A 26,185-nucleotide genomic window follows, 5' to 3' on the forward strand; every position below is an offset into this window, starting at 1 on the left:
GTCGTTAGGGTTTGGCCTGGTTAGGCCTTAATTGTAAATAAGAATTTGTTCTTAACTGACTTGTTAAAGTTAAATAAAGGTAAAATATATATTTTTAAATGTATTAAACTATTTTGTACGTAATGTTTCTGCCTCTTATGACTGAAAAGAGCTACTGGATATCAGGACAGCGATGACTCACCTCGTACTGGACAAAGATATTTTCTTTAATGAGTCAGACGCGAAGGATTTACTTCAGACACCCGACAAGGCCCAAATCCATTCCCATGAAGAAGAGACTAGATATCAGGGACGTAGGTCGGGGTGCCTTGTAAGGATCCGATGGCGAGTGAGTAATCCCCATCTACCATCAGTTTTATTAGCCAACGTGCAATCATTGGATAACAAAATGGATGAGTTCCGATCAAGACTATCCTACCAACGGGACATTAAAAACTGTAATATCTTATTTTTCACCGAATTGTGGCTGACCGACGACATGGATAACATACAGCTGGCTGGGTTTTTGGTCCAATGGCAAGCTAGAACAGCTGCCTCGGGTTAAGACAATGGGTGGCGGTCTGTGTCTATTTTTAAATAACAGCTGGTGCACAAAATCTAATATTAAGGAAGTCTTGAGGTTTTGCTTGCCTGAGGTAGATTATCTCATGATAAGCTGTAGACCACACTATTTACAAGGAGAGTTCAACTATATTTTTCGGCGCTGCCTATTTACCACCACAAACCGATGCAGGCACTAAGACGGCACTCAACGAGCTGTATAAGGCCATAAGCAAACAAGAAAATGCTCATCCAGAGGCGGCGCTCCTAGTTGGTGGGGACTTTAATGCAGGGAAACTTAAATCCATTTGACCGCATTTCTACCAGCATGTTAATGTGCGACCAGAGGGGGAAAAATCTAGATCACCTGTACCCTACACAAAGAGAAGCATACAAATCTCTCCCTCGCCCTCCATTTGGTAAATCCGACCACAACTCTATACTCCTGATTCCTGCTTACAAGCAAAAATTAAAGCAGAAAGCGCAAGTGACTCAGATGAAGAGTCAGATGAAGCAGATGCTAAACTACAGGACTGTTTTGCTATCACAGACTGGAACATGTTCCAGGATTCTTCCAATGGCATTGAGGAATACACCACATCGGTCACTGGCTTTATCAATAAGTGCATCGAGGAAGTCGTCCCCACAGTGACTGTACGTACATACCCCAACCATAAGCCATGGATAACAGGCAACATTCGCACAGAGCTGCCGCTTTCAAGGAGGGGGACTCTAACCCGGAAGCTTAAATTAAATCCTGATATGCCCTGTGACGAACCATCAAACAGGCAAAATGTCAATACAGGGCTAAGATTGAATCATACTATTCCAGCTCCGACATTCGTCTTATGTGACAGGGCTTGCAAACTATTACAGACTACAAAGGGAAGCACAGCCGTGAGCTGCCCAGTGACACGAGCCTACCAGACAAGCTAAATCACTTCTAGGCAAGCAACACTGAGGCATGCATGAGAGCATCAGCTGTTCCGGACGACTGTGTGATCACGCTCTCCGTAGCCGAGGTGAGTAAGACCTTTAAACAGGTCAACATACACAAGGCTGCGGGGCCAGACGAATTACCAGGACCTGTGCTCCGGGCATGTGCTGACCAACTGACATGTGTCTTCACTGATATTTTCAACATGTCCCTGATTAAGTATTTTTAATACCAACATGTTTCAAGCAGACCACCATACTCCCTGTGCCCAAGAACACAAAGGCAACCTGCCTAAATGACTACAGACCCGTAGCACTCACGTCCATAGCCATGAAGTGCTTTGAAAGGTTGTTAATGGCTCACATCAACACCATTATCCCAGAAATCCTAGACCCACTGCCAATTGCATAACGCCCAAAAGGATCCTCAGATGATGCAATCTCTATTGCACTGCCATTTCCCACCTGGACAAAAGGAACACTTATGTGAGAATGCTATTCATTGACTACAGCTCAGCGTTCAACACCATAGTACCCTCAAAGATCATCACTAAGCTAAGGATCCTGAGACTAAACACCTCCCTCTGCAACTGGATCCTGGACTTCCTAAATGGCCGCCCCCAGGTGGTGAGGGTAGGTAGCAACACATCTGCCACACTGATCCTCAACACTGGAGCTTCCCACAGGTGCGTGCTCAGTCCCCTCCTTTACTCCCTGTTCACCCACGACTGCATGGCCAGGCATGACACCAACACCATAATTAAGTTTGCAGACGACACAACAGTGGTAGACCTGCTCACCGACAAGACTAGACAGCCTATAGGGAGGAGGTCAGAGCCCTGACAGTGTGGTGCCAGAATAACAACCTCTCCCTCAATGTGATCAAGACAAAGGAGATGATTGTGGACTACAGGAAAAGGAGGACCGAGCACGCCCCCATTCTCATCGACAGGGCTGTATTCGAGCAGGCTGAGAGCTTAAAGTGTCAACATCACCTACATACTATCATGGTCCGACCACACTAAGACAGTCGTGAAGAAGGCACTATAATGCCTATTCCCCCTCAGGAGACTGAAAAGATTTGGCATGGATCCTCGGATCTTAAAATAGTTATACAGCTGCACCATCGAAAGCATCCTGACTGGTTGCATCAACACCTGGTATGGCAACTGCCTGGCCTTCGACCGCAAGGCACTACGGAGGGTAGTGCGTACGGCCCAGCACATCACCGGGGCCAAGCTACCTGCCATCTAGAACCTCTATACCAGGCGGTGTCAGTGGAAGGCCCTAAAAATTGCCAAAGACTCCAGCCACCCTAGTCATAGACTGTTCTCTCTGCTACTGTACAGCAAGCGGTAAAAGAGCTCCAAGTCTAGGTCCAAAAGGCTTCTTAACAGCTTCTACCCCCAAGCCAATAGACTCCTGAATAGCTAATCAAATGGCTACCCGGACTATTGGCATTGCGCCCCCCCCCCCCCATTTTACACTGCTACTACTCTGTTTATTATCCATGCATAGTCACTTTAACTCCACCCCCAGCACATTGACTCTGTACCGTTACCACCTGTATATAGCCTTGTTATTGTTATTTTGTTTTATTTTTTACTTTAGTTAATTTTGTAAAAATGTTCTTAACCAACAATGCAGTTTAAGAAATAGAGTTAAGTGCCTGTCAGTAAGCATTTCACGGTAAGGTCTACAACTGTTTTATTCAGCGCATGTGACAAATATTTGATCTTCAATATATTAAACGTTAGTTTGTTGAAGTTTCACAGACAGGGAAACGTAGCGTTACATACTTTGCTTAGGTTAGTTTAGTTGGTTTCTCAAACGTTTCACATCGTACAAATGTTCAATACCAAAGGTCATCTTCAGGTTAACAACTGGCTCACCGCTCCAGCCAATCCTTGTCACAGAAAAGATAAATCTGTAGATTACTGGCTACGGGGCCTCTACACCAACCACTATTGTTAACCAATCACAGAGCTGGATTTGACAGCCCTGCTGAGGGCCAAAATATTTCCACAACAGAGTAATTGTTGCCCACGCCGACCACAAGTCATTACGGCAACCCAGAGCTCATGCGGTCAGTGGCACAGTGATGGCTTTGTGATAAGGGGTTGTGTAAAGTAAAAACCGCTGTGGCGAATGGATTGGTTTATCCAAGGTCCAGCAAGTCGCCTGAGGGTCACACACAATTTTCACTGTACTAGACACTTCCTGGGGTCCAGGGAAGTAGATGGAAGCCGCAAACTCATATCAACCTTTACAGTGGAACCACACTTGAAGTTGCTGTTTTAGGCATTTTGCATTGGGGAGTGGGAAAACTGTGGCAGCCATAGGTTATTCACGAAGTATTCACAAGGCCAGTTCTGCATTGTTATTGTGGATAGTTTTAACAGTAGCATTAACACCAGCTCCCGGGAAAGGGATGACACGGCCATTCTCTAAGAGGTCCCTCATAAGTATGACGAAGCATACTCACATTGCCGATTAGGGCTCACGCAGCCACTTCTCTGGTAGTCATCCTAATGTTCCCCGAACACACTGGGATGTATTACCATCGATGAACTGCGTTGGTGTGTTTGCATAGTGCTTACCTATCACACTGACTCAGCTAACTAGCTTTTTGCCAGTTTCCCCACTGAAACTCTAATCGAACTCAAACTGGTCCGTCTTTTTGAAGTAGCCAGAGCTCGGGAGTCGCTGGAGTAGCCCAATTCCCCATAATGACTCCCTACCTCCCGCGGACACTCACTCGGGGGTCCTTTCGACACAGCCGGCTGCCCTGCCCTGATGCCTGTGCAGAAATGTAATTACAGCAGGCAGGGAGAGCCGGAGAGAAAATGGAGCAGGAGACAGTCGGGCTGCACCCTACTGGGACAAACCTGCTGCAGCGCGACACAGAGAATTCATCTGGAGAGAGGGAAGGGGAGAGACGGGAGAGGGAGCAAGGCAGAGTAAGAGAGGGTGCGAGAAAAGGGAGGAAGAGTGGAGGAGAGTGAGAGAGGGGAAACAGCTGGCAGAGCAAACCCACAGGCTTAGAGACCCCGCTCTGGGAGAGCTGCCCTGGAGGCTGTCTGACTGATGATGAACCAAACCTGCCTGACTAGACAGTTTAGTCATGCTTAATGCATCAGGGTGGACATCAAATTATAACTAAGGCTGGTATAAAGAAGGACTGATGGAAACCAGCTTCACACTGATGACTAGTGAAGTTGCACTGTTATGATGGAGCATGTGATTGTGGTGCGTTCCAGTCAAAATAGTATATTTCTTGCTTTGTCATAGTCACGTCAGGTGGGGGTATTGTTAGTGGGTTATGTATATTGTCATAACCTGACATTTGTGTAAATATGGAGATGGTGCTGGTTATTGTGGAAGAAGAAATTATTGGGGAAACACTGATGCAACAAGTAATGTAAACCTGTGTTGTTGATTTAATGGTGTTTTTTTGTTTCTCTCAGGTGGCTTCATGGGGAGTGTGAGAAGCAGGCAGGGGGCGACCTGGACCTTCACCCCCAGGCCGACTACGTCTGTACACAGAGGGACATGGTGGAAACCCCAGCCAGCCCCATCCAGGAACCCACAGAACCAGAACCAGAGCCAACTATGGGTAAGAACAGAAACTGCACATCTGGAGTGTAGTTGACTATGTGGAATAGTTTTGTGGACTAGTGTTCTATGTAATGTGGCTCTAAATGGCAGCATTTTAGGGATGTGAATGTTACATATTAGGCATATATGAAAATATCCTCAAATATAGAATGTATATAAAAATACCCTCAAATAGAAGTTGACATTGTGTACTGTTTCCTATGAAACATTTGATCTCAATTTGGATTTGAGATGAAATAGTACAGAATGTCAACTTCTATTTCAGGGTATTTACTCGTACTGTGTGTGTAGATAGTAGCAGTCAAACTTTTGGACACCTACTCATTCAAGGGTTTTTCTTTATTTAAAAAAACAAAACAATTTTCTACATTGTAGAATAAATAACACAAATGAAATCATGTAATAACAACAAAAAAAAGTGTTAAACAAATCAAAATATATTTGAGATTCTTCAAAGCTGCCACACTTTGCCTTGATGACAGATTTGCACACAATGTAGAAAATAGTACAAATGAAGAAACTCCTGAATGAGCAGGTGTGTCCATACGTTTGACTGGTACTGTATTTATGTACATGTTTTAGCTTCATTGTCCCAAATACATATGATGTGGAACAGTGTCGTTATCTTGTTGACTATTTAAATTAGTACTGTTGTCAAGTTGACTATGTAGAATATAACTGTAGTCTAGTTGTTGACTAAGTGGAATATTGCTGTAGTTTCTTAATCCTGGTCACGGGGACCCAAACAGGATTTTGACCTAGCACTACACACCTGGTTCCACTAATCAACGAATCATCAAACTTTTGTTTGATTAGTGTAATCAGGTGTGTCGTGCCCAGGGCAAAAACAAACATCGTCACCCCTTTAGGTCCCTGGACCAGGATTAAGAAGCACTGCTGTCGTCTCATTGACTATGTGCAATAGTGCTGTAGTCTCATTGACTATGTGCTGTAGTCTCATTGACTATGTGCTGTAGTCTCATTGACTATGTGCTGTAGTCTCATTGACTATGTGCTGTAGTCTCATTGACTATGTGCTGTAGTCTCATTGACTATGTGCTGTAGTCTAGTCTCATTGACTATGTGCTGTAGTCTCATTGACTATGTGCTGTAGTCTCATTGACTATGTGCTGTAGTCTCATTGACTATGTGCTGTAGTCTCATTGACTATGTGCTGTAGTCTCATTGACTATGTGCTGTAGTCTCATTGACTATGTGCTGTAGTCTCATTGACTATGTGCTGTAGTGTTGTTGTTGACTATGTGCTGTAATCTTGTTGTGCTGTAGTCTCATTGACTATGTGGAATAGTGCTGTAGTCTTGTTGTTGACTATGTGGAATAGTGGCGTGCTCTTGTTGTTGATTATGTGGAATAGTGGCGTGCTCTTGTTGTTGATTATGTGGAATAGTGGCGTGCTCTTGTTGTTGACTATGTGGAATAGTGGCGTGCTCTTGTTGTTGACTATGTGGAATAGTGCCGTGCTCTTGTTGTTGACTATGTGGAATAGTGGCGTGCTCTTGTTGTTGATTATGTGGAATAGTGGCGTGCTCTTGTTGTTGACTATGTGGAATAGTGCCGTGCTCTTGTTGTTGACTATGTGGAATAGTGGCGTGCTCTTGTTGTTGACTATGTGGAATAGTGGCGTGCTCTTGTTGTTGACTATGTGGAATAGTTCCGTGCTCTTGTTGTTGACTATGTGGAATAGTGCTGTTGACTATTTGGCGCTACCCAACAATTAACTCTCCTGAACATATTTTTGGACAATATCTGTAGGTTTTGTAATGTATTTTTGGATGATGCTGTGCAATTCTGGTCATCCCCAAATTGAAGGTCCACACAGCATTGAATCCTCTCCATCCACATCATCTCTCACAGAGCCAGGCCGGGTATAGCGGGAGAGAAATGCTTCAATTACTGGCTTCCTGTATACACAGAACCAGCTGGTGACCTATCATGGGCTGGCCCCGCACCACCAGCTAAAAACCAATCTGATTTCCCTCGAAATATATATTACTAGGTCTGGGAGGTTACCAGTATCCCGATACTCGTTAGTATCGTGGCAAGGAAACAAAATACGAAGCGGAACTGCCCTAATGTTGGAAACAAACATCATTATGTTGTCATCCAGAGTCACATGTATTTATTTTCTAAACTACAGTACAACATATGTTACATACAGCAGGTTATTAAAGCAGCAAAGAGTTAGGTTTGCTTCATGTTTTCATTTTTGCTACTGAAATTGGGATACTGTTAACGTCACAGACCTAGTTATTACCTGGCAGAATTAAAATGGACCCTGTTCCCAGCCTGCTTGGCACCCAGATGAATTGTGGTGCAGAGTTGTTGTGATTTCCTCTACTCTCCTCCTCTTCTCTCTCCCTGTAGCCAACCCATCACCACTCTACACTGTCTTCTATCCACCCCATCACCACTCTACACTGTCTTCTATCCACCCCATAACCTCTCTACACTGTCTTCTATCCACCCCATCACCTCTCTACACTGTCTTCTATCCACCCCATCACCTCTCTACACTGTCTTCTATCCTCCCCATCACCTCTCTACACTGTCTTCTATCCTCCCCATCACCTCTCTATACTGTCTTCTATCCACCCCATCACCTCTCTACACTGTCTTCTATCCACCCCATCACCACTCTACACTGTCTTCTATCCAACCCATCACCTCTACACTGTCTTCTATCCAACCCATCACCTCTACACTGTCTTCTATCCACCCCATCACCTCTCTACACTGTCTTCTATCCACCCCATCACCTCTCTACACTGTCTTCTATCAACCCCATCACCACTCCTACTGTCTTCTATCCAACCCATCACCTCTACACTGTCTTCTATCCAACCCATCACCTCTACACTGTCTTCTATCCACCCCATCACCTCTCTACACTGTCTTCTATCCACCCCATCACCTCTACACTGTCTTCTATCCACCCCATCACCTCTACACTGTCTTCTATCCACCCCATCACCTCTACACTGTCTTCTATCCACCCCATCACCTCTACACTGTCTTCTATCCAACCCATCACCTCTACACTGTCTTCTATCCACCCCATCACCTCTACACTGTCTTCTATCCACCCCATCACCTCTACACTGTCTTCTATCCACCCCATCACCTCTACACTGTCTTCTATCCACCCCATCACCACTCTACACTGTCTTCTATCCTCCCCATCACCACTCTACACTGTCTTCTATCCTCCCCATCACCACTCTACACTGTCTTCTATCCACCCCATCACCACTCTACACTGTCTTCTATCCACCCCATCACCACTCTACACTGTCTTCTATCCTCCCCATCACCACTCTACACTGTCTTCTATCCTCCCCATCACCACTTTACACTGTCTTCTATCCACCCCATCACCTCTACACTGTCTTCTATCCACCCCATCACCTCTACACTGTCTTCTATCCAACCCATCACCTCTACACTGTCTTCTATCCAACCCATCACCTCTACACTGTCTTCTATCCACCCCATCACCTCTACACTGTCTTCTATCCACCCCATCACCTCTACACTGTCTTCTATCCACCCCATCACCTCTACACTGTCTTCTATCCACCCCATCACCACTCTACACTGTCTTCTATCCTCCCCATCACCACTCTACACTGTCTTCTATCCTCCCCATCACCACTCTACACTGTCTTCTATCCACCCCATCACCACTCTACACTGTCTTCTATCCACCCCATCACCACTCTACACTGTCTTCTATCCTCCCATCACCACTCTACACTGTCTTCTATCCTCCCCATCACCACTTTACACTGTCTTCTAGCCACCCCATCACCTCTCTACACTGTCTTCTAGCCACCCCATCACCTCTCTACACTGTCTTCTAGCCACCCCATCACCTCTCTACACTGTCTTCTATCCACCCCATCACCACTCTACACTGTCTTCTATCCTCCCCATCACCACTCTACACTGTCTTCTATCCTCCCCATCACCACTCTACACTGTCTTCTATCCTCCCCATCACCACTCTACACTGTCTTCTATCCACCCCATCACCACTCTACACTGTCTTCTATCCTCCCCATCACCACTCTACACTGTCTTCTATCCACCCCATCACCACTCTCTACTGTCTTCTATCCACCCCATCACCTCTCTACACTGTCTTCTAGCCACCCCATCACCACTCTACACTGTCTTCTATCCTCCCCATCACCACTCTACACTGTCTTCTATCCACCCCATCACCACTCTACACTGTCTTCTATCCTCCCCATCACCACTCTACACTGTCTTCTATCCACCCCATCACCACTCTCTACTGTCTTCTATCCACCCCATCACCTCTCTACACTGTCTTCTAGCCACCCCATCACCACTCTACACTGTCTTCTATCCTCCCCATCACCACTCTACACTGTCTTCTAGCCACCCCATCACCTCTCTACACTGTCTTCTAGCCACCCCATCACCTCTCTCCACTGTCTTCTAGCCACCCCATCACCTCTCTACACTGTCTTCTAGCCACCCCATCACCTCTCTACACTGTCTTCTAGCCACCCCATCACCTCTCTACACTGTCTTCTAGCCACCCCATCACCTCTCTACACTGTCTTCTAGCCACCCCATCACCTCTCTCCACTGTCTTCTAGCCACCCCATCACCTCTCTACACTGTCTTCTAGCCACCCCATCACCTCTCTACACTGTCTTCTAGCCACCCCATCACCACTCTACACTGTCTTCTATCCACCCCATCACCTCTCTACACTGTCTTCTATCCACCCCATCACCTCTCTACACTGTCTTCTATCCTCCCCATCACCTCTCTACACTGTCTTCTATCCACCCCATCACCTCTACACTGTCTTCTATCCAACCCATCACCTCTCTCCACTGTCTTCTAGCCACCCCATCACCTCTCTACACTGTCTTCTAGCCACCCCATCACCTCTCTACACTGTCTTCTATCCAACCCATCACCTCTACACTGTCTTCTATCCAACCCATCACCTCTACACTGTCTTCTATCCACCCCATCACCTCTCTACACTGTCTTCTATCCACCCCATCACCTCTACACTGTCTTCTATCCACCCCATCACCTCTACACTGTCTTCTATCCACCCCATCACCTCTCTACACTGTCTTCTAGCCACCCCATCACCACTCTACACTGTCTTCTATCCTCCCCATCACCACTCTACACTGTCTTCTATCCTCCCCATCACCACTCTACACTGTCTTCTAGCCACCCCATCACCTCTCTACACTGTCTTCTAGCCACCCCATCACCTCTCTCCACTGTCTTCTAGCCACCCCATCACCTCTCTACACTGTCTTCTAGCCACCCCATCACCTCTCTACACTGTCTTCTAGCCACCCCATCACCTCTCTCCACTGTCTTCTAGCCACCCCATCACCTCTCTACACTGTCTTCTAGCCACCCCATCACCTCTCTACACTGTCTTCTAGCCACCCCATCACCACTCTACACTGTCTTCTATCCACCCCATCACCTCTACACTGTCTTCTATCCACCCCATCACCTCTCTACACTGTCTTCTATCCTCCCCATCACCTCTCTACACTGTCTTCTATCCACCCCATCACCACTCTATACTGTCTTCTATCCACCCCATCACCTCTCTACACAGTCTTCTATCCACCCCATCACCACTCTACACTGTCTTCTATCCAACCCATCACCTCTACACTGTCTTCTATCCAACCCATCACCTCTCTCCACTGTCTTCTAGCCACCCCATCACCTCTCTACACTGTCTTCTAGCCACCCCATCACCTCTCTACACTGTCTTCTATCCAACCCATCACCTCTACACTGTCTTCTATCCAACCCATCACCTCTACACTGTCTTCTATCCACCCCATCACCTCTCTACACTGTCTTCTATCCACCCCATCACCTCTACACTGTCTTCTATCCACCCCATCACCTCTACACTGTCTTCTATCCACCCCATCACCTCTACACTGTCTTCTATCCAATCCATCACCTCTACACTGTCTTCTATCCAAATCAAATCAAATCAAATTTATTTATATAGCCCTTCGTACATCAGCTGATATCTCAAAGTGCTGTACAGAAACCCAGCCTAAAACCCCAAACAGCAAGCAATGCAGGTGGAGAAGCACGGTGGCTAGGAAAAACTCCCTAGAAAGGCCAATACCTAGGAAGAAACCTAGAGAGGAACCAGGCTATGTGGGGTGGCCAGTCCTCTTCTGGCTGTGCCGGGTGGAGATTATAACAGAACATGGTCAAGATGTTCAATGTTCATAAATGACCAGCATGGTCGAATAATAATAAGGCAGAACAGTTGAAACTAGAGCAGCAGCACAGTCAGGTGGAAGTTGAAACTGGAGCAGCAGCATGGCCAGGTAGACTGGGGACAGCAAGGAGTCATCATGTCAGGTAGTCCTGGGGCATGGTCCTAGGGCTCAGGTCAGTTGAAACTGGAACAGCAGCATGGCCAGGTGGACTGGGGACAGCAAGGAGTCATCATGTCAGGTAGTCCTGGGGCATGGTCCTAGGGCTCAGGTCCTCCGAGAGAGAGAAAGAAAGAGAGAAGGAGAGAATTAGAGAACGCACACTTAGATTCACACAGGACACCGAATAGGACAGGAGAAGTACTCCAGATATAACAAACTGACCCCAGCCCCCCGACACATAAACTACTGCAGCATAAATACTGGAGGCTGAGACAGGAGGGGTCAGGAGACACTGTGGCCCCATCCGAGGACACCCCCGGACAGGGGGTCCAACCCATCACCTCTACACTGTCTTCTATCCACCCCATCACCTCTACACTGTCTTCTATCCACCCCATCACCTCTACACTGTCTTCTATCCACCCCATCACCTCTACACTGTCTTCTATCCACCCCATCACCACTCTACACTGTCTTCTATCCTCCCCATCACCACTCTACACTGTCTTCTATCCTCCCCATCACCACTCTACACTGTCTTCTATCCACCCCATCACCACTCTACACTGTCTTCTATCCTCCCCATCACCACTCTACACTGTCTTCTATCCACCCCATCACCACTCTACACTGTCTTCTATCCTCCCCATCACCACTCTACACTGTCTTCTATCCTCCCCATCACCACTTTACACTGTCTTCTAGCCACCCCATCACCTCTCTACACTGTCTTCTAGCCACCCCATCACCTCTCTACACTGTCTTCTAGCCACCCCATCACCACTCTACACTGTCTTCTATCCACCCCATCACCACTCTACACTGTCTTCTATCCACCCCATCACCACTCTACACTGTCTTCTATCCACCCCATCACCACTCTACACTGTCTTCTATCCTCCCCATCACCACTCTACACTGTCTTCTATCCACCCCATCACCTCTCTACACTGTCTTCTATCCACCCCATCACCTCTCTACACTGTCTTCTATCCACCCCATCACCTCTCTACATACTCTGGTGTGTGTCTCGACGGGTGCGTGTGTCGGCAGGTGTGTGTGTGTGTGTGTGTGTCTCGACGGGTGTGTGTGTCGGCGTGTGTGTGTGTCGGCGGGTGTGTGTGTGTGTCGGCGGGTGTGTGTGTCGGCGGGTGTGCGTGTCGGACGGGCAAGCTGTTCTGTCTGCCTGTCTGTTTGTGCGGGCGTGTCTGTCTGTCTGGAGGGCTTATCTGTCTGTCTGTGCGGGCGTGTCTCTCTCTGTCTGTCTTTGTCTCTGTGTGCCTGTCTGTCTGTGTGTGTGCCTGTCTGTCTGTGCTTGCCTGTCTCTGCCTGTCTGTCTGTGCGTGCCTGTCTCTGCCTGTCTGCCTGTGCGTGCCTGCCTGTGTGTGTTTGTATGTGTGTTAGTGTGTACAACTGGGATGTGCATGCATATATTCAAGCGCGTCACTGTGTGTGTGCTCGCATATATGCTTGGGACAAGTTGAGTGATGATGGGATAGGATGTGTTTGTTACTCACCGTAGCCATGGGCCTTTCCTTTAGGGAACCAGGTTGCCAGAAGCAGCAGAATTCTGGGCCCGGGCCAAAACAGGCTGCAGAGTAGCACAGGGAGAGGAAGAAAACCATCCCCCCTCTCTCTCTCTGTTTGTTCCATATGTGTCTCTCTCTCTGTTTGTGCTCTCTAGCGCGTTCTCGCTCTGTCGCTCTTTCTCGCTCTTTCGGTCGCGCTCTCGCTCTGTCGCCCTCTTTCCCACCCCATGCCCCTCTCCTCCCCTGCCTCTCTCATCCCCACCCCCTGCCTCTCTCCATCCTGTTCCTGTCACATGTCCTGGCGGGTGCAGACACAACACCACATCAAGCTGTATACACTAGGCTAGACTCCTAGGCCTACATTCATGTTCACTTTTGCAGTTGTTTTTCACATGCATACAGTAATATTTAATTTTGTCGACACACCATTTACATGTTTGCATGTATTGTGCATTTGGAAAGTAGTCGAACCCTGTTTTCTTTTTGTCCACATTTTGTTACCTTACAGCCTTATTGTAAAATGGAATAGATAAATGTTTTTCCCTCATCAATCTACACACAATACCCCACAATGACATCACAATACCCCACAGTGACATCACAATTACCCCACAATACATCACAATACCCCATAATGACAAAGCAAAAAACAGGTTGTTAGAAATGTTTTCCAATTTATACTAGAGGTCAACCAATTAACCGGAATGGCCGATTAATTAGGGCCAATTTCAAGTTTTCATAACAATCAGAAATCTGTATTTTTGGATGCCGATTTACACCTTTATTTAACTAGGCAAGTCAGTTAAGAACACATTTTTATTTCCAATGACGGACTAGGAACAGTGGGTTAACTGCCTTGTTCAGGGGCAGAAAAACAGATTTTTACCATGTCAGCTCGGGGATTGAATCTTGAAACCTTACGGTTGACTAGTCCAATGCTCTAACCACCTGCCTTACATTGCACTCCACGAGGAGCCTGCCTGTTACGCGAATGCAGTAAGAAGCCAAGGTAAGTAACTCATGCTAGCTAGCATTAAACGTATCTTATAAAAAACAATCAATCAATCATGATCACTAGTTAACTACATATGGTTGATGATATTACTAGTTTATCTAGCGTGTCCTGCGTTGCATATAATCGATGCGGTGCGAAAAAGGACTGTCGTTGCTCCAATGTGTACTTAACCATAAACATCAATTCCTTTCTTAAAATCAATACACAAGTATATATTTTTAAATCTGCATATTTAGTTAATATTGTCTGCTAACTTGACATTTTTTAACTAGGGAAAATGTGTCACTTCTCTTGCAACAGAGTCAGGTTATATGCAGCAGTTTGAGCCGCCTGGCTCGTTGCGAACTGTGTGAAGACACTTTCTTCCTAACAAAGACAGCCAACTTTGCCAAACGGGGGATGATTTAACAAAAGCACATTTGTGAAAAAAGCACAAGCGTTGCACGACTGTACCTAACCATAAACATCAATGCCTTTCTTAAAATCAAGACACAGAAGTATATATTTTTAAACCTGCATATATAGCTAAAAGAAATCCAGGTTTGCAGGCAACATTAACCAGGTGAAGTTGTGTCACTTCTCTTGCGTTCATTGCACGCAGAGTCAGGGTATATACAACAGTTTGGGCCGCCTGGCTCGTTGTGAACTAATTTGCCAGAATTTTACATAATTATGACATAACATTGAAAGTTGTGCAATGTAACAGGAATATTTAGACTTATGGATGCCACCCGTTAGATAAAATACGGAACGGTTCCGTATTTCACTGATAGAATAAACATTTTGTTTTTCGAAATGATAGTTTCCAGATTCGACCATATTAATGACCTAAGACTCGTATTTCTGTGTGTTATTATGTTATAATTAAGTCTATGATTTGATAGAGCAGTCTGACTGAGCGATGTTAGTCAGCAGCAGGCTCGTACGCATTCATTCAAACAGCACTTTCGTGCGTTTTGCCAGCAGCTCTTCGCAATGCTTCAAGCATTGAGCTGTTTATGACTTCAAGCCTATCAACTCCCGAGATTAGGCTGGTGTAACCGATATGAAATGGCTAGCTAGTTAGCGGGGTGCGCGCTAATAGCGTTTCTAAGACTTGGAGTAGTTTTTTCCCTTGCTCTGCTTGGGTAACGCTGCTTTGAGGGTGGCTGTCGATATCTTCCTGGTTCGAGCCCAGGTTGGAGCGAGGAGAGGGACGGAAGCTATACTGTTACACTGGCAATACTAAAGTGCCTATAAGAAGGTATATGAAATACAAATGGTATAGAGAGAAATATTCCTATAATTCCTATAATAACTACAACCTTAAACTTCTTACCTGGGAATATTGAAGACTCATGTTAAAAGGAACCACCAGCTTTCATATGTTCTCATGTTCTGAGCAATGAACTTAAACGTTAGCTTTCTTATATGGACTTACACTTTTATTGCACTTTTACTTTCGTCTCCAACACTTTGTTTTTGCATTATTTAAACCAAATTGAACATGTTTCATTATTTATTTGAGGCTAATTTGATTTTGTTGATGTATTATATTAAGTTAAAATAAGTGTTCATTCAGTATTGTTGTAATTGTCATTATTACAAATACATTTTAAAAAATCATCCGATTAATCGGTATCGGCATTGAAAAATCATAATCGGTCGACCTCTATTTTATACATCAACAGAAATACCTTATTTAAATAAGTATTCAGACCATTTGCTATGAAATTGAGCTCAGGTGCATCCTGTTTCCATTTATCATCCTTGAGATGTTTCTACAACTTGATTGGACATGATTTGGAAAGGCACACACCAGTTCTATATAAGGTCCCACCCACAATTGACCTTGCATGTCAGAGAAAAAATCAAGCCATGAGGTCAAAGGAATTGTCCTCAGAGCTCCGAGACAGGATTGTGTCGATGCACAGACCTGGGGAAGGATACCAAAACATTTCTGCGGCATTGAAGGTCCCCAAGAACACAGTGGCCTCCATCATTCTTAAATGGAAGAAGTTTGCAACCACCAAGTTTCTTCCGAGAGCTGAGAAGTTAGGGGAGAACCCCCTTGGTAAGGGAGGTGACCAAGAACCCGGTGGTCACTTTGACATAGTTCCAGAGTTCCTCTGTGGAGAAGGACAACCATCTCTGCAACACTCCACCAATCAGGCCTTTATGGTAGAGTGGCCAGACAGAAGCCACTCCTCAGTAAAAGGCACATGACAACCCACTTGTCGTTAGCCAAAAGGCACCTAAAATACTCTCAGACCATGAGAAACAAGATTCTCTGGTCTGATGAAACCAAGATTGAACTCTTTGGCCTGAATGCCAAGCATAATGTCTGGAGGAAACCAGGCACCATCCCTACGGTGAAGCATGGTGGTGGCAACATCATGCTGTGGGGATGTTTTTCAGCGGCAGGGACTGAGAGACTTGTCCTCATCAAGTACAGAGTTCCTTGATGAAGATCTGCTCCAGAGCATTCAGGATTTCAGACTGGGGCGAAAGTTCACCTACCAACAAGACAACGACCCTAAGCACACAGCTAAGACAATGCAGGAGTAGCTTTGGTCTCTGAATGTCCTTGAGTGGCACAGTCAGAGACTGGACTTGAACCTGACCAAACATCTCTGGAGAGACCTGAAAATTACCATGCAGCGACGCTCCCCATCCTACCTGACAGAGCTTGAGAGCATCTGCAGAGATGAATGGGATTAACTCCCCAAATATAGGTGTGCCAAGCTTGTAGCGTCATACCCAAGAAGACTCGAGGCTGTAATCGCTTCCAAAGATGCTTCAACAAAGTACTGAGTTAAGGGTCTGAATACTAATGTAAATCTGATATTCCATTTTAATGTTCTAAAAAACAAACCGTTTTTGCTTTGTCATTGCTTTATCGTGTGTTGATTGATGAGGGGGAAAAAACTATTGAATCCATTATAGAATAAGGCTGTTAACCTAACAAAATGTGGAAAAGTTCAAGGGGTCTGAATACTTTCCGAATGCGCTGTACATGCATCCGCAGTTGCTAATTCAGAACTGTGTAACTCATTCTGGCCCAATGACCAATAACACCATTATCTGAGCTTTGCTTTGTGCCTTATCTGACTCTATTACCTAAAATTCCACAAACAGACACACACACACCAACTCCACACAACCTCAAACATTCATAGCTGAATAACTCAGTGCAGCAGCTTTGCATTGAGGGGGAATACTCCCTTTCTCCATGCTGTCAGGAGAGACATGGCTGTGTATCGATCTGGGGTGTCAGAGGTGGGGACTGGAGTGTGCTTAGCCAATGAGGTCGGGGATGGGCCCCTCTGGAGTGGGGGTGTGGGTGGTCTTTGACCCCACTGGCTAACTACTTACCTGCTGGTGCCACTGTCTGCCACAGCCCACTGTGGGTTAACCAGACTGTTATTAGTTAACTGTTAAACAGCCACCACTAACATTGAGTGGCTACTGCCAACACACTGTCAATGACACTGACTCTACTCCAGCCACTTTAATAATGGGAATTGATGGGAAATGATGTAAATATATCACTAGCCACTTTAAACAATGCTACCTTATATAATGTTACTTACCCTACATTATTCATCTCATATGCATACGTAGATACTGTACTCTATATCATCGACTGCATCCTTATGTAATACATGTATCACTAGCCACTTTAACTATGCCACTTGGTTTACATACTCATCTCATATGTATATACTGTACTCGATATCACCTACTGTATCTTGCCTATGCTGCTCTGTACCATCACTCATTCATATATCCTTATGTACATATTTTTATCCCCTTACACTGTGTATAAGACAGTAGTTTTTTGGAATTGTTAGTTAGATTACTTGTTCGTTATTACTGCATTGTCGGAACTAGAAGCACAAGCATTTCGCTACACTCGCATTAACATCTGCTAACCATGTGTATGTGACAAATAAAATTTGATTTGATTTGATTTACCTACACACAGACTATTTATCATCAGTGGCAGCGCTAATGTTTTCTTTGGAGCCCTTTCGTGCATTCCCATCTTGATCTGTCTCGTGTTTTCTGCCTTACCTCGCACTCTCGATCTCTTTCTCCTTGGCTCATACTGTCTCGTTCGTACTCCCTTCCCCCTGCCCTCTATTTTTGTGCTGCTTGGAGCGGCAGAGGGAGAAGAGGTGGAAGGTCTCTCCCTAGGCTGAAATCCTGGGACTGCGTGATGGCTAGGAGGTGGGGGAGAGGGGGGAGGTGTCGCTCAGTCAGAGCCGAAGACTTCTTTTCACACTTTCTGTCTGTCCTGTCGGCTCTTTTTTTTTTACTGGTCCTCTGTCACTCTCTCTTTCTCCGATCCCGTCTCGCTCTATTAAGGCCCGTACGATACAGTATCACGATACTCATTAGCGTCGTGGCTACGGAAAAAAATCTACGATGCGGATTTGACTTCTGTAGGAAAACAGCCCTAATCTTGGAAACAAACATCATTAGGTTGTCATCCAGTCACATTTATTTGTTTTCCAAGCACTCAATATTTTACATATGGCACATTTTTTAAAGGGCAAAAGAGTCTGGTGTGCTTCGTATTTTCATTTCTGCCATTGATACTGGTATCGTCACAGTGCTTGTCTCTATCTAGCCAGGGCAGCTGAGGCTATTGTGTGTGTGTGTGGCACTGTGTGTGTGGCACTGTGTGTGTGTGGCACTGTGTGTGTGTGTGTGTGTGTGTGGCACTGTGTGTGTTGTGTGTGTGTGTGTGGCACTGTGTGTGTGTGTGTGTGTGTGTGGCACTGTGTGTGTGTGTGGCACTGTGTGTGTGTGTGGCACTGTGTGTGTGTGTGGCACTGTGTGTGTGTGTGGCACTGTGCGTGCTTCTACACCTGCATTGCTTGCTGTTTTGGGTTTTAGGCTGGGTTTCTGTACAGCACTTTGAGATATCAGCTGATGTACGAAGGGCTATATAAATAAATTTGATTTGATTTGTGTGTGTGGCACTGTGTGTGTGTGTGGCACTGTGTGTGTGTGTGGCACTGTGTGTGTGTGTGTGGCACTGTGTGTGTGTGTGGGCACATGTGTGTATGTGTGCACTGTGTGTATGTGTGTGTGGCAACTGTGTGTGTGTGTGGCACTGTGTGTGTGTGTGGCACTGTGTGTGTGTGTGGCACTGTGTGTATGTGTGGCACTGTGTGTGTGTGTGCACTGTGTGTGTGTGTGGCACTGTGTGTGTGTGTTGGCACTGTGTGTGTGTGTGGCACTGTGTGTGTGTGGGTGTGTGTTGGCACTGTGTGTGTGTGGCACTGTGTGGTGTGTGTGTGTGTGGTGTGTGTGTGTGTGTGTGGCACTGTGTTGTGTGTGTGGCACTGTGTGTGTGGTGTGTGTGGCACTGTGTGTGTGTGTGTGTGTGTGTGTGTGGCACTGTGTGTGTGTGTGTGTGTGGCACTGTGTGTGTGTGTGGCAACTTGTGTGTGTGTGTGGTGTGTGGCACTGTGTGTGTGTGTGTGTGTGTGGCACTGTGTGTGTGTGTGTGCACTGCTGGGTTTTGGTTGGGGTGTGTGGCACTGTGTGGTGTGTGTGTGGCACTGTGTGTGTGTGTGTGTGGGCACTGTGTTGTGTGGTGTGTGTGTGTGGCACTGTGTGTGGTGTGTGTGTGTGTGTGGTGTGGCACTGTGTGTGTGTGGTGTGTGTGTGTGTGGCACTGTGTGTGTGTGTGTGTGTGTGTGGCACTGTGTGTGTGTGTGTGTGTGCACTGTGTGTGTGTGTGTGTGGCACTGGTGTGTGTGTGTGTGTGTGGCACTGTGTGTGTGTGTGTGTGGCAACTGTGTGTGTGGTGTGTGGCACTGTGTGTGTGTGGCACTGTGTGTGTGTGTGTGTGTGTGTGGTGGGGCACTGTGTGTGTGTGTGTGTGTGGCACTGTGTGTGTGTTGTGTGTGTGTGTGTGTGGCACTGTGTGTGTGTGTGTGTGGCACTTTGTGTGTGTGTGTGGCACTGTGTGTGTGGTGGCACTGTGTGTGTGTTGTGCCTGGCACTGTGGTGTGGGCAACTGTGTGTGGTGTGGTGGGTGTGTGTGGCACTCTGTGTGTGTGGTGTGTGGCATCTCTGTGTGTGATGGTGTGGCACTGTTGTGGTGTGTGGGGCACTGTGTGTGTGTGTGGCACTGTGTGTGTGTGTGTGGCACTGTGTGTGTGTGGCACTGTGTGTGTGTGTGGCACTGTGTGTGTGTGTGTGTGTGTGGCACTTTGTGTGTGTGTGTGGCACTTTGTGTGTGTGTGTGTGTGTGTGGCACTTTGTGTGTGTGTGTGTGTGTGTGTGGCACTTTGTGTGTGTGTGTGTGGCACTTTGTGTGTGTGTGTGGCACTTTGTGTGTGTGTGTGGCACTTTGTGTGTGTGTGTGGCACTTTGTGTGTGGCACGTGGCACTTTGTGTGTGGCACTGTGTGTGTGTGTGTGTGTGTGGCACTGTGTGTGTGTGTGTGTGTGTGTGGCACTGTGTGTGTGTGTGTGTGGCACTGTGTGTGTGTGTGTGGCACTGTGTGTGTGTGTGTGGCACTGTGTGTGTGTGTGTGGCACTGTGTGTGTGTGTGTGGCACTGTGTGTGTGTGTGTGGCACTGTGTGTGTGTGTGTGGCACTGTGTGTGTGTGGCACTGTCTGTGTGTGTGTGTGTGTGGCACTGTCTGTGTGTGTGTGTGTGTGTGTGGCACTGTCTGTGTGTGTGTGTGTGGCACTGTCTGTGTGTGTGTGTGGCACTGTGTGTGTGTGTGTGTGGCACTGTCTGTGTGTGTGTGTGTGGCAATGTGTGTGTGTGTGTGTGGCACTGTCTGTGTGTGTGTGTGGCACTGTCTGTGTGTGTGTGTGGCACTGTCTGTGTGTGTGTGTGGCACTGTCTGTGTGTGTGGCACTGTCTGTGTGTGTGTGTGGCACTGTCTGTGTGTGTGTGTGGCACTGTGTGTGTGTGTGTGGCACTGTCTGTGTGTGTGTGTGGCACTGTGTGTGTGTGTGTGGCACTGTCTGTGTGTGTGTGTGGCACTGTGTGTGTGTGTGTGGCACTGTGTGTGTGTGTGTGGCACTGTGTGTGGCACTGTGTGTGGCACTGTGTGTGGCACTGTGTGTGGCACTGTGTGTGTGGCTGTGTGTGTGTGTGGCACTGTGTGTGGCACTGTGTGTGTGTGGCGCTGTCTGTGTGGCGCTGTGTGTGGCACTGTGTGTGGCACTGTGTGTGGCACTGTGTGTGGCACTGTGTGTGGCACTGTGTGTGGCACTGTGTGTGTGTGTGGCACTGTGTGTGGCACTGTGTGTGTGTGGCACTGTGTGTGTGGCACTGTGTGTGTGGCACTGTGTGTGTGTGTGTGTGTGTGGCACTGTGTGTGTGTGTGTGTGTGGCACTGTGTGTGTGTGGCACTGTGTGTGTGTGGCACTGTGTGTGTTTTGCACTGTGTGTGTGTGTGTGGCACTGTGTGTGTGTGTGTGTGGCACTGTGTGTGTGTGTGTGTGTGGCACTGTGTGTGTGTGTGTGTGTGTGTGTGTGTGTGTGTGGCACTGTGTGTGTGTGTGTGTGGCACTGTGTGTGTGGCACTGTGTGTGTGTGTGTGTGTGGCAGTGTGTGTGTGTGTGGCACTGTGTGTGTGTGTGTGTGTGGCAGTGTGTGTGTGTGTGTGTGTGGCACTGTGTGTGTGTGTGTGTGTGTGGCACTGTGTGTGTGTGGCACTGTGTGTGTGTGTGTGTGTGTGTGTGGCACTGTGTGTGTGTGTGTGTGTGTGTGGCACTGTGTGTGTGTGTGTGGCACTGTGTGTGTGTGTGTGTGGCACTGTGTGTGTGTGTGTGTGTGGCACTGTGTGTGTGTGGCACTGTGTGTGTGTGGCACTGTGTGTGTGTGGCACTGTGTGTGTGTGTGGCACTGTGTGTGTGTGGCACTGTGTGTGTGTGTGGCACTGTGTGTGTGTGTGTGGCACTGTGTGTGTGTGTGGCACTGTGTGTGTGTGTGGCACTGTGTGTGTGTGGCACTGTGTGTGTGGCACTGTGTGTGTGGCGCTGTCTGTGTGGCACTGTGTGTGTGTGTGTGGCACTGTGTGTGTGTGTGTGTGTGTGGCACTGTGTGTGTGGCACTGTGTGTGTGTGTGTGGCACTGTGTGTGTGTGTGTGTGTGGCACTGTGTGTGTGTGTGTGTGGGCACTGTGTGTGTGTGTGTGTGTGGCACTGTGTGTGTGGCACTGTGTGTGTGGCACTGTGTGTGTGGCACTGTGTGTGTGGCACTGTGTGTGTGTGTGTGTGGCACTGTGTGTGTGTGTGTGTGGCACTGTGTGTGTGTGTGTGGCACTGTGTGTGTGGCACTGTGTGTGTGTGTGTGGCACTGTGTGTGTGTGTGTGGCACTGTGTGTGTGTGTGGCACTGTGTGTGTGTGTGGCACTGTGTGTGTGTGTGGCACTGTGTGTGTGTGTGTGGCACTGTGTGTGTGTGTGGCACTGTGTGTGTGTGTGTGGCACTGTGTGTGTGTGTGTGTGGCACTGTGTGTGTGTGTGTGTGTGTGTGGCACTGTGTGTGTGTGTGTGTGGCACTGTGTGTGTGTGTGTGGCACTGTGTGTGTGTGGCACTGTGTGTGTGTGTGTGTGTGTGTGTGGCACTGTGTGTGTGTGTGTGTGGCACTGTGTGTGTGTGTGTGTGTGTGTGTGTTGCACTTTGTGTGTGTGTGTGGCACTGTGTGTGTGGCACTGTGTGTGTGTGGCACTGTGTGTGTGGCACTGTGGTGTGTGGCACTGTGTGTGTGTTGTGTGTGTGTGTGTGGCACTCTGTGTGTGTGTGTGTGTGGCACTGTGTGTGTGTGGCACTGTGTGTGTGTGTGTGGCACGTGTGTGTGTGTGTGGCACTGTGTGTGTTGTGGCACTGTGTGTGTGTGGCACTGTGTTGTGTGTGTGTGGCACTGTGTGTGTGTGTGTGTGTGTGTGGCACTGTGCTGTGTGTGATGTGTGTGTGTGTGGACACTTTGTGTGTGTGTGGCACTTTGTGTGTGTGTGTGGCACTTTGTGTGTGTGTGTGCACTTTGTGTGTGTGTGTGGCACTTTGTGTGTGTGTGTGGCACTTTGTGTGTGTGTGTGTGTGTGTGTGGCACTTTGTGTGTGTGTGTGTGGCACTTTGTGTGTGTGTGTGGCACTTTGTGTGTGTGTGTGGCACTTTGTGTGTGGCACGTGGCACTTTGTGTGTGTGTGGCACTGTGTGTGTGTGTGTGTGTGGCACTGTGTGTGTGTGTGTGGCACTGTGTGTGTGTGTGTGGCACTGTGTGTGTGTGTGTGGCACTGTGTGTGTGTGTGTGGCACTGTGTGTGTGTGTGTGGCACTGTGTGTGTGTGTGTGGCACTGTGTGTGTGTGTGTGTGGCACTGTGTGTGTGTGTGTGGCACTGTCTGTGTGTGTGTGTGTGTGGCACTGTGTGTGTGTGGCACTGTCTGTGTGTGTGTGTGTGTGTGTGGCACTGTCTGTGTGTGTGTGTGTGGCACTGTCTGTGTGTGTGTGTGGCACTGTGTGTGTGTGTGTGTGGCACTGTCTGTGTGTGTGTGTGTGGCACTGTGTGTGTGTGTGTGTGTGTGGCACTGTCTGTGTGTGTGTGTGGCACTGTCTGTGTGTGTGTGTGGCACTGTCTGTGTGTGTGTGTGGCACTGTCTGTGTGTGTGTGTGGCACTGTCTGTGTGTGTGTGTGGCACTGTCTGTGTGTGTGTGTGGCACTGTGTGTGTGTGTGTGGCACTGTCTGTGTGTGTGTGTGGCACTGTGTGTGTGTGTGTGGCACTGTGTGTATGTGTGTGGCACTGTGTGTGGCACTGTGTGTGGCACTGTGTGTGTGGCTGTGTGTGTGTGTGGCACTGTGTGTGGCACTGTGTGTGTGTGGCGCTGTCTGTGTGGCGCTGTCTGTGTGGCGCTGTGTGTGGCACTGTGTGTGGCACTGTGTGTGGCACTGTGTGTGGCACTGTGTGTGTGTGGCACTGTGTGTGTGGCACTGTGTGTGTGGCACTGTGTGTGTGTGTGGCACTGTGTGTGTGTGGCACTGTGTGTGTGTGGCACTGTGTGTGTTTTGCACTGTGTGTGTGTGTGTGTGTGGCACTGTGTGTGTGTGTGTGTGGCACTGTGTGTGTGTGTGTGTGTGGCACTGTGTGTGTGTGTGGCACTGTGTGTGTGTGTGTGTGGCACTGTGTGTGTGTGTGTGTGTGGCACTGTGTGTGTGTGTGTGTGTGTGTGTGGCACTGTGTGTGTGTGTGTGTGGCACTGTGTGTGTGTGTGTGTGGCACTGTGTGTGTGTGTGTGTGTGGCACTGTGTGTGTGGCACTGTGTGTGTGTGTGTGTGTGGCAGTGTGTGTGTGTGTGGCACTGTGTGTGTGTGTGTGTGTGTGTGTGGCACTGTGTGTGTGGCACTGTGTGTGTGTGTGTGTGTGGCACTGTGTGTGTGTGTGTGTGTGGCACTGTGTGTGTGTGTGTGTGTGGCACTGTGTGTGTGTGGCACTGTGTGTGTGTGTGTGGCACTGTGTGTGTGTGTGGCACTGTGTGTGTGTGTGTGTGTGGGCACTGTGTGTGTGTGGCACTGTGTGTGTGTGTGGCACTGTGTGTGTGTGGCACTGTGTGTGTGTGTGTGGCACTGTGTGTGTGTGTGGCACTGTGTGTGTGTGTGGCACTGTGTGTGTGTGTGGCACTGTGTGTGTGTGTGGCACTGTGTGTGTGGCGCTGTCTGTGTGGCACTGTGTGTGTGTGTGTGGCACTGTGTGTGTGTGTGTGTGTGTGTGGCACTGTGTGTGTGGCACTGTGTGTGTGTGTGTGGCACTGTGTGTGTGTGTGTGTGTGGCACTGTGTGTGTGGCACTGTGTGTGTGGCACTGTGTGTGTGGCACTGTGTGTGTGGCACTGTGTGTGTGGCACTGTGTGTGTGGCACTGTGTGTGTGGCACTGTGTGTGTGTGTGTGTGGCACTGTGTGTGTGTGTGTGGCACTGTGTGTGTGTGTGTGTGGCACTGTGTGTGTGTGTGTGTGTGTGTGTGTGTGTGGCACTGTGTGTGTGTGTGTGGCACTGTGTGTGTGTGTGTGTGGCACTGTGTGTGTGTGTGTGTGTGTGGCACTGTGTGTGTGTGTGTGGCACTGTGTGTGTGTGTGGCACTGTGTGTGTGTGTGGCACTGTGTGTGTGTGTGGCACTGTGTGTGTGTGTGTGTGGCACTGTGTGTGTGTGTGGCACTGTGTGTGTGTGTGTGTGGCACTGTGTGTGTGTGTGTGTGTGTGGCACTGTGTGTGTGTGTGTGTGTGTGGCACTGTGTGTGTGTGTGTGTGTGTGGCACTGTGTGTGTGTGTGTGTGTGTGGCACTGTGTGTGTGTGTGTGTGTGTGGCACTGTGTGTGTGTGTGTGGCACTGTGTGTGTGTGTGTGTGGCACTGTGTGTGTGTGTGTGTGTGGCACTGTGTGTGTGTGTGTGTGTGTGCACTGTGTGTGTGTGTGTGTGTGTGTGGCACTGTGTGTGTGTGTGTGTGTGTGGCACTGTGTGTGTGTGTGTGTGTGTGGCACTGTGTGTGTGTGTGTGTGTGTGTGGCACTGTGTGTGTGTGTGTGTGTGTGGCACTGTGTGTGTGTGTGTGTGGCACTGTGTGTGTGTGTGTGTGGCACTGTGTGTGTGTGTGTGGCACTGTGTGTGTGTGTGGCACTGTGTGTGTGTGTGTGTGGCACTGTGTGTGTGTGTGTGTGTGGGTGTGTGTGTGTGTGTGTGTGTGGCACTGTGTGTGTGTGTGTGTGTGTGGCACTGTGTGTGTGTGTGTGTGTGTGGCACTGTGTGTGTGTGTGTGGCACTGTGTGTGTGTGTGTGGCACTGTGTGTGTGTGTGTGTGTGGCACTGTGTGTGTGTGTGTGTGTGGCACTGTGTGTGTGTGTGTGTGTGTGGGCACTGTGTGTGTGTGTGTGTGTGTGGCACTGTGTGTGTGTGTGTGTGTGTGGCACTGTGTGTGTGTGTGTGTGTGTGGCACTGTGTGTGTGTGTGTGTGGCACTGTGTGTGTGTGTGTGTGGCACTGTGTGTGTGTGTGTGGCACTGTGTGTGTGTGTGGCACTGTGTGTGTGTGTGTGTGGCACTGTGTGTGTGTGTGTGTGGCACTGTGTGTGTGTGTGTGTGGCACTGTGT

The 26,185-nt window shown here is 48.1% G+C and overlaps 1 protein-coding gene across 11 annotated transcripts in view; it reads left to right on the plus strand.

Annotated features, from left to right (window-relative positions):
* kmt2ca (lysine (K)-specific methyltransferase 2Ca) overlaps positions 1-26,185 on the plus strand; it is a 240,048-nt gene that overhangs the window by 117,649 nt on the left and 96,214 nt on the right. For all 11 annotated transcript variants that reach the window (XM_031796719.1, XM_031796716.1, XM_031796715.1 and 8 more), the window contains exon 11: positions 4,944-5,092. In XM_031796719.1, the coding sequence (XP_031652579.1) occupies positions 4,944-5,092 (149 nt within the window). The remainder of the gene's footprint in view (positions 1-4,943; positions 5,093-26,185) is intronic.

The sequence above is a fragment of the Oncorhynchus kisutch genome, linkage group LG18 (assembly GCF_002021735.2).
Source record: "Oncorhynchus kisutch isolate 150728-3 linkage group LG18, Okis_V2, whole genome shotgun sequence".
Classification (NCBI taxonomy): Eukaryota; Metazoa; Chordata; class Actinopteri; order Salmoniformes; family Salmonidae; genus Oncorhynchus; species Oncorhynchus kisutch.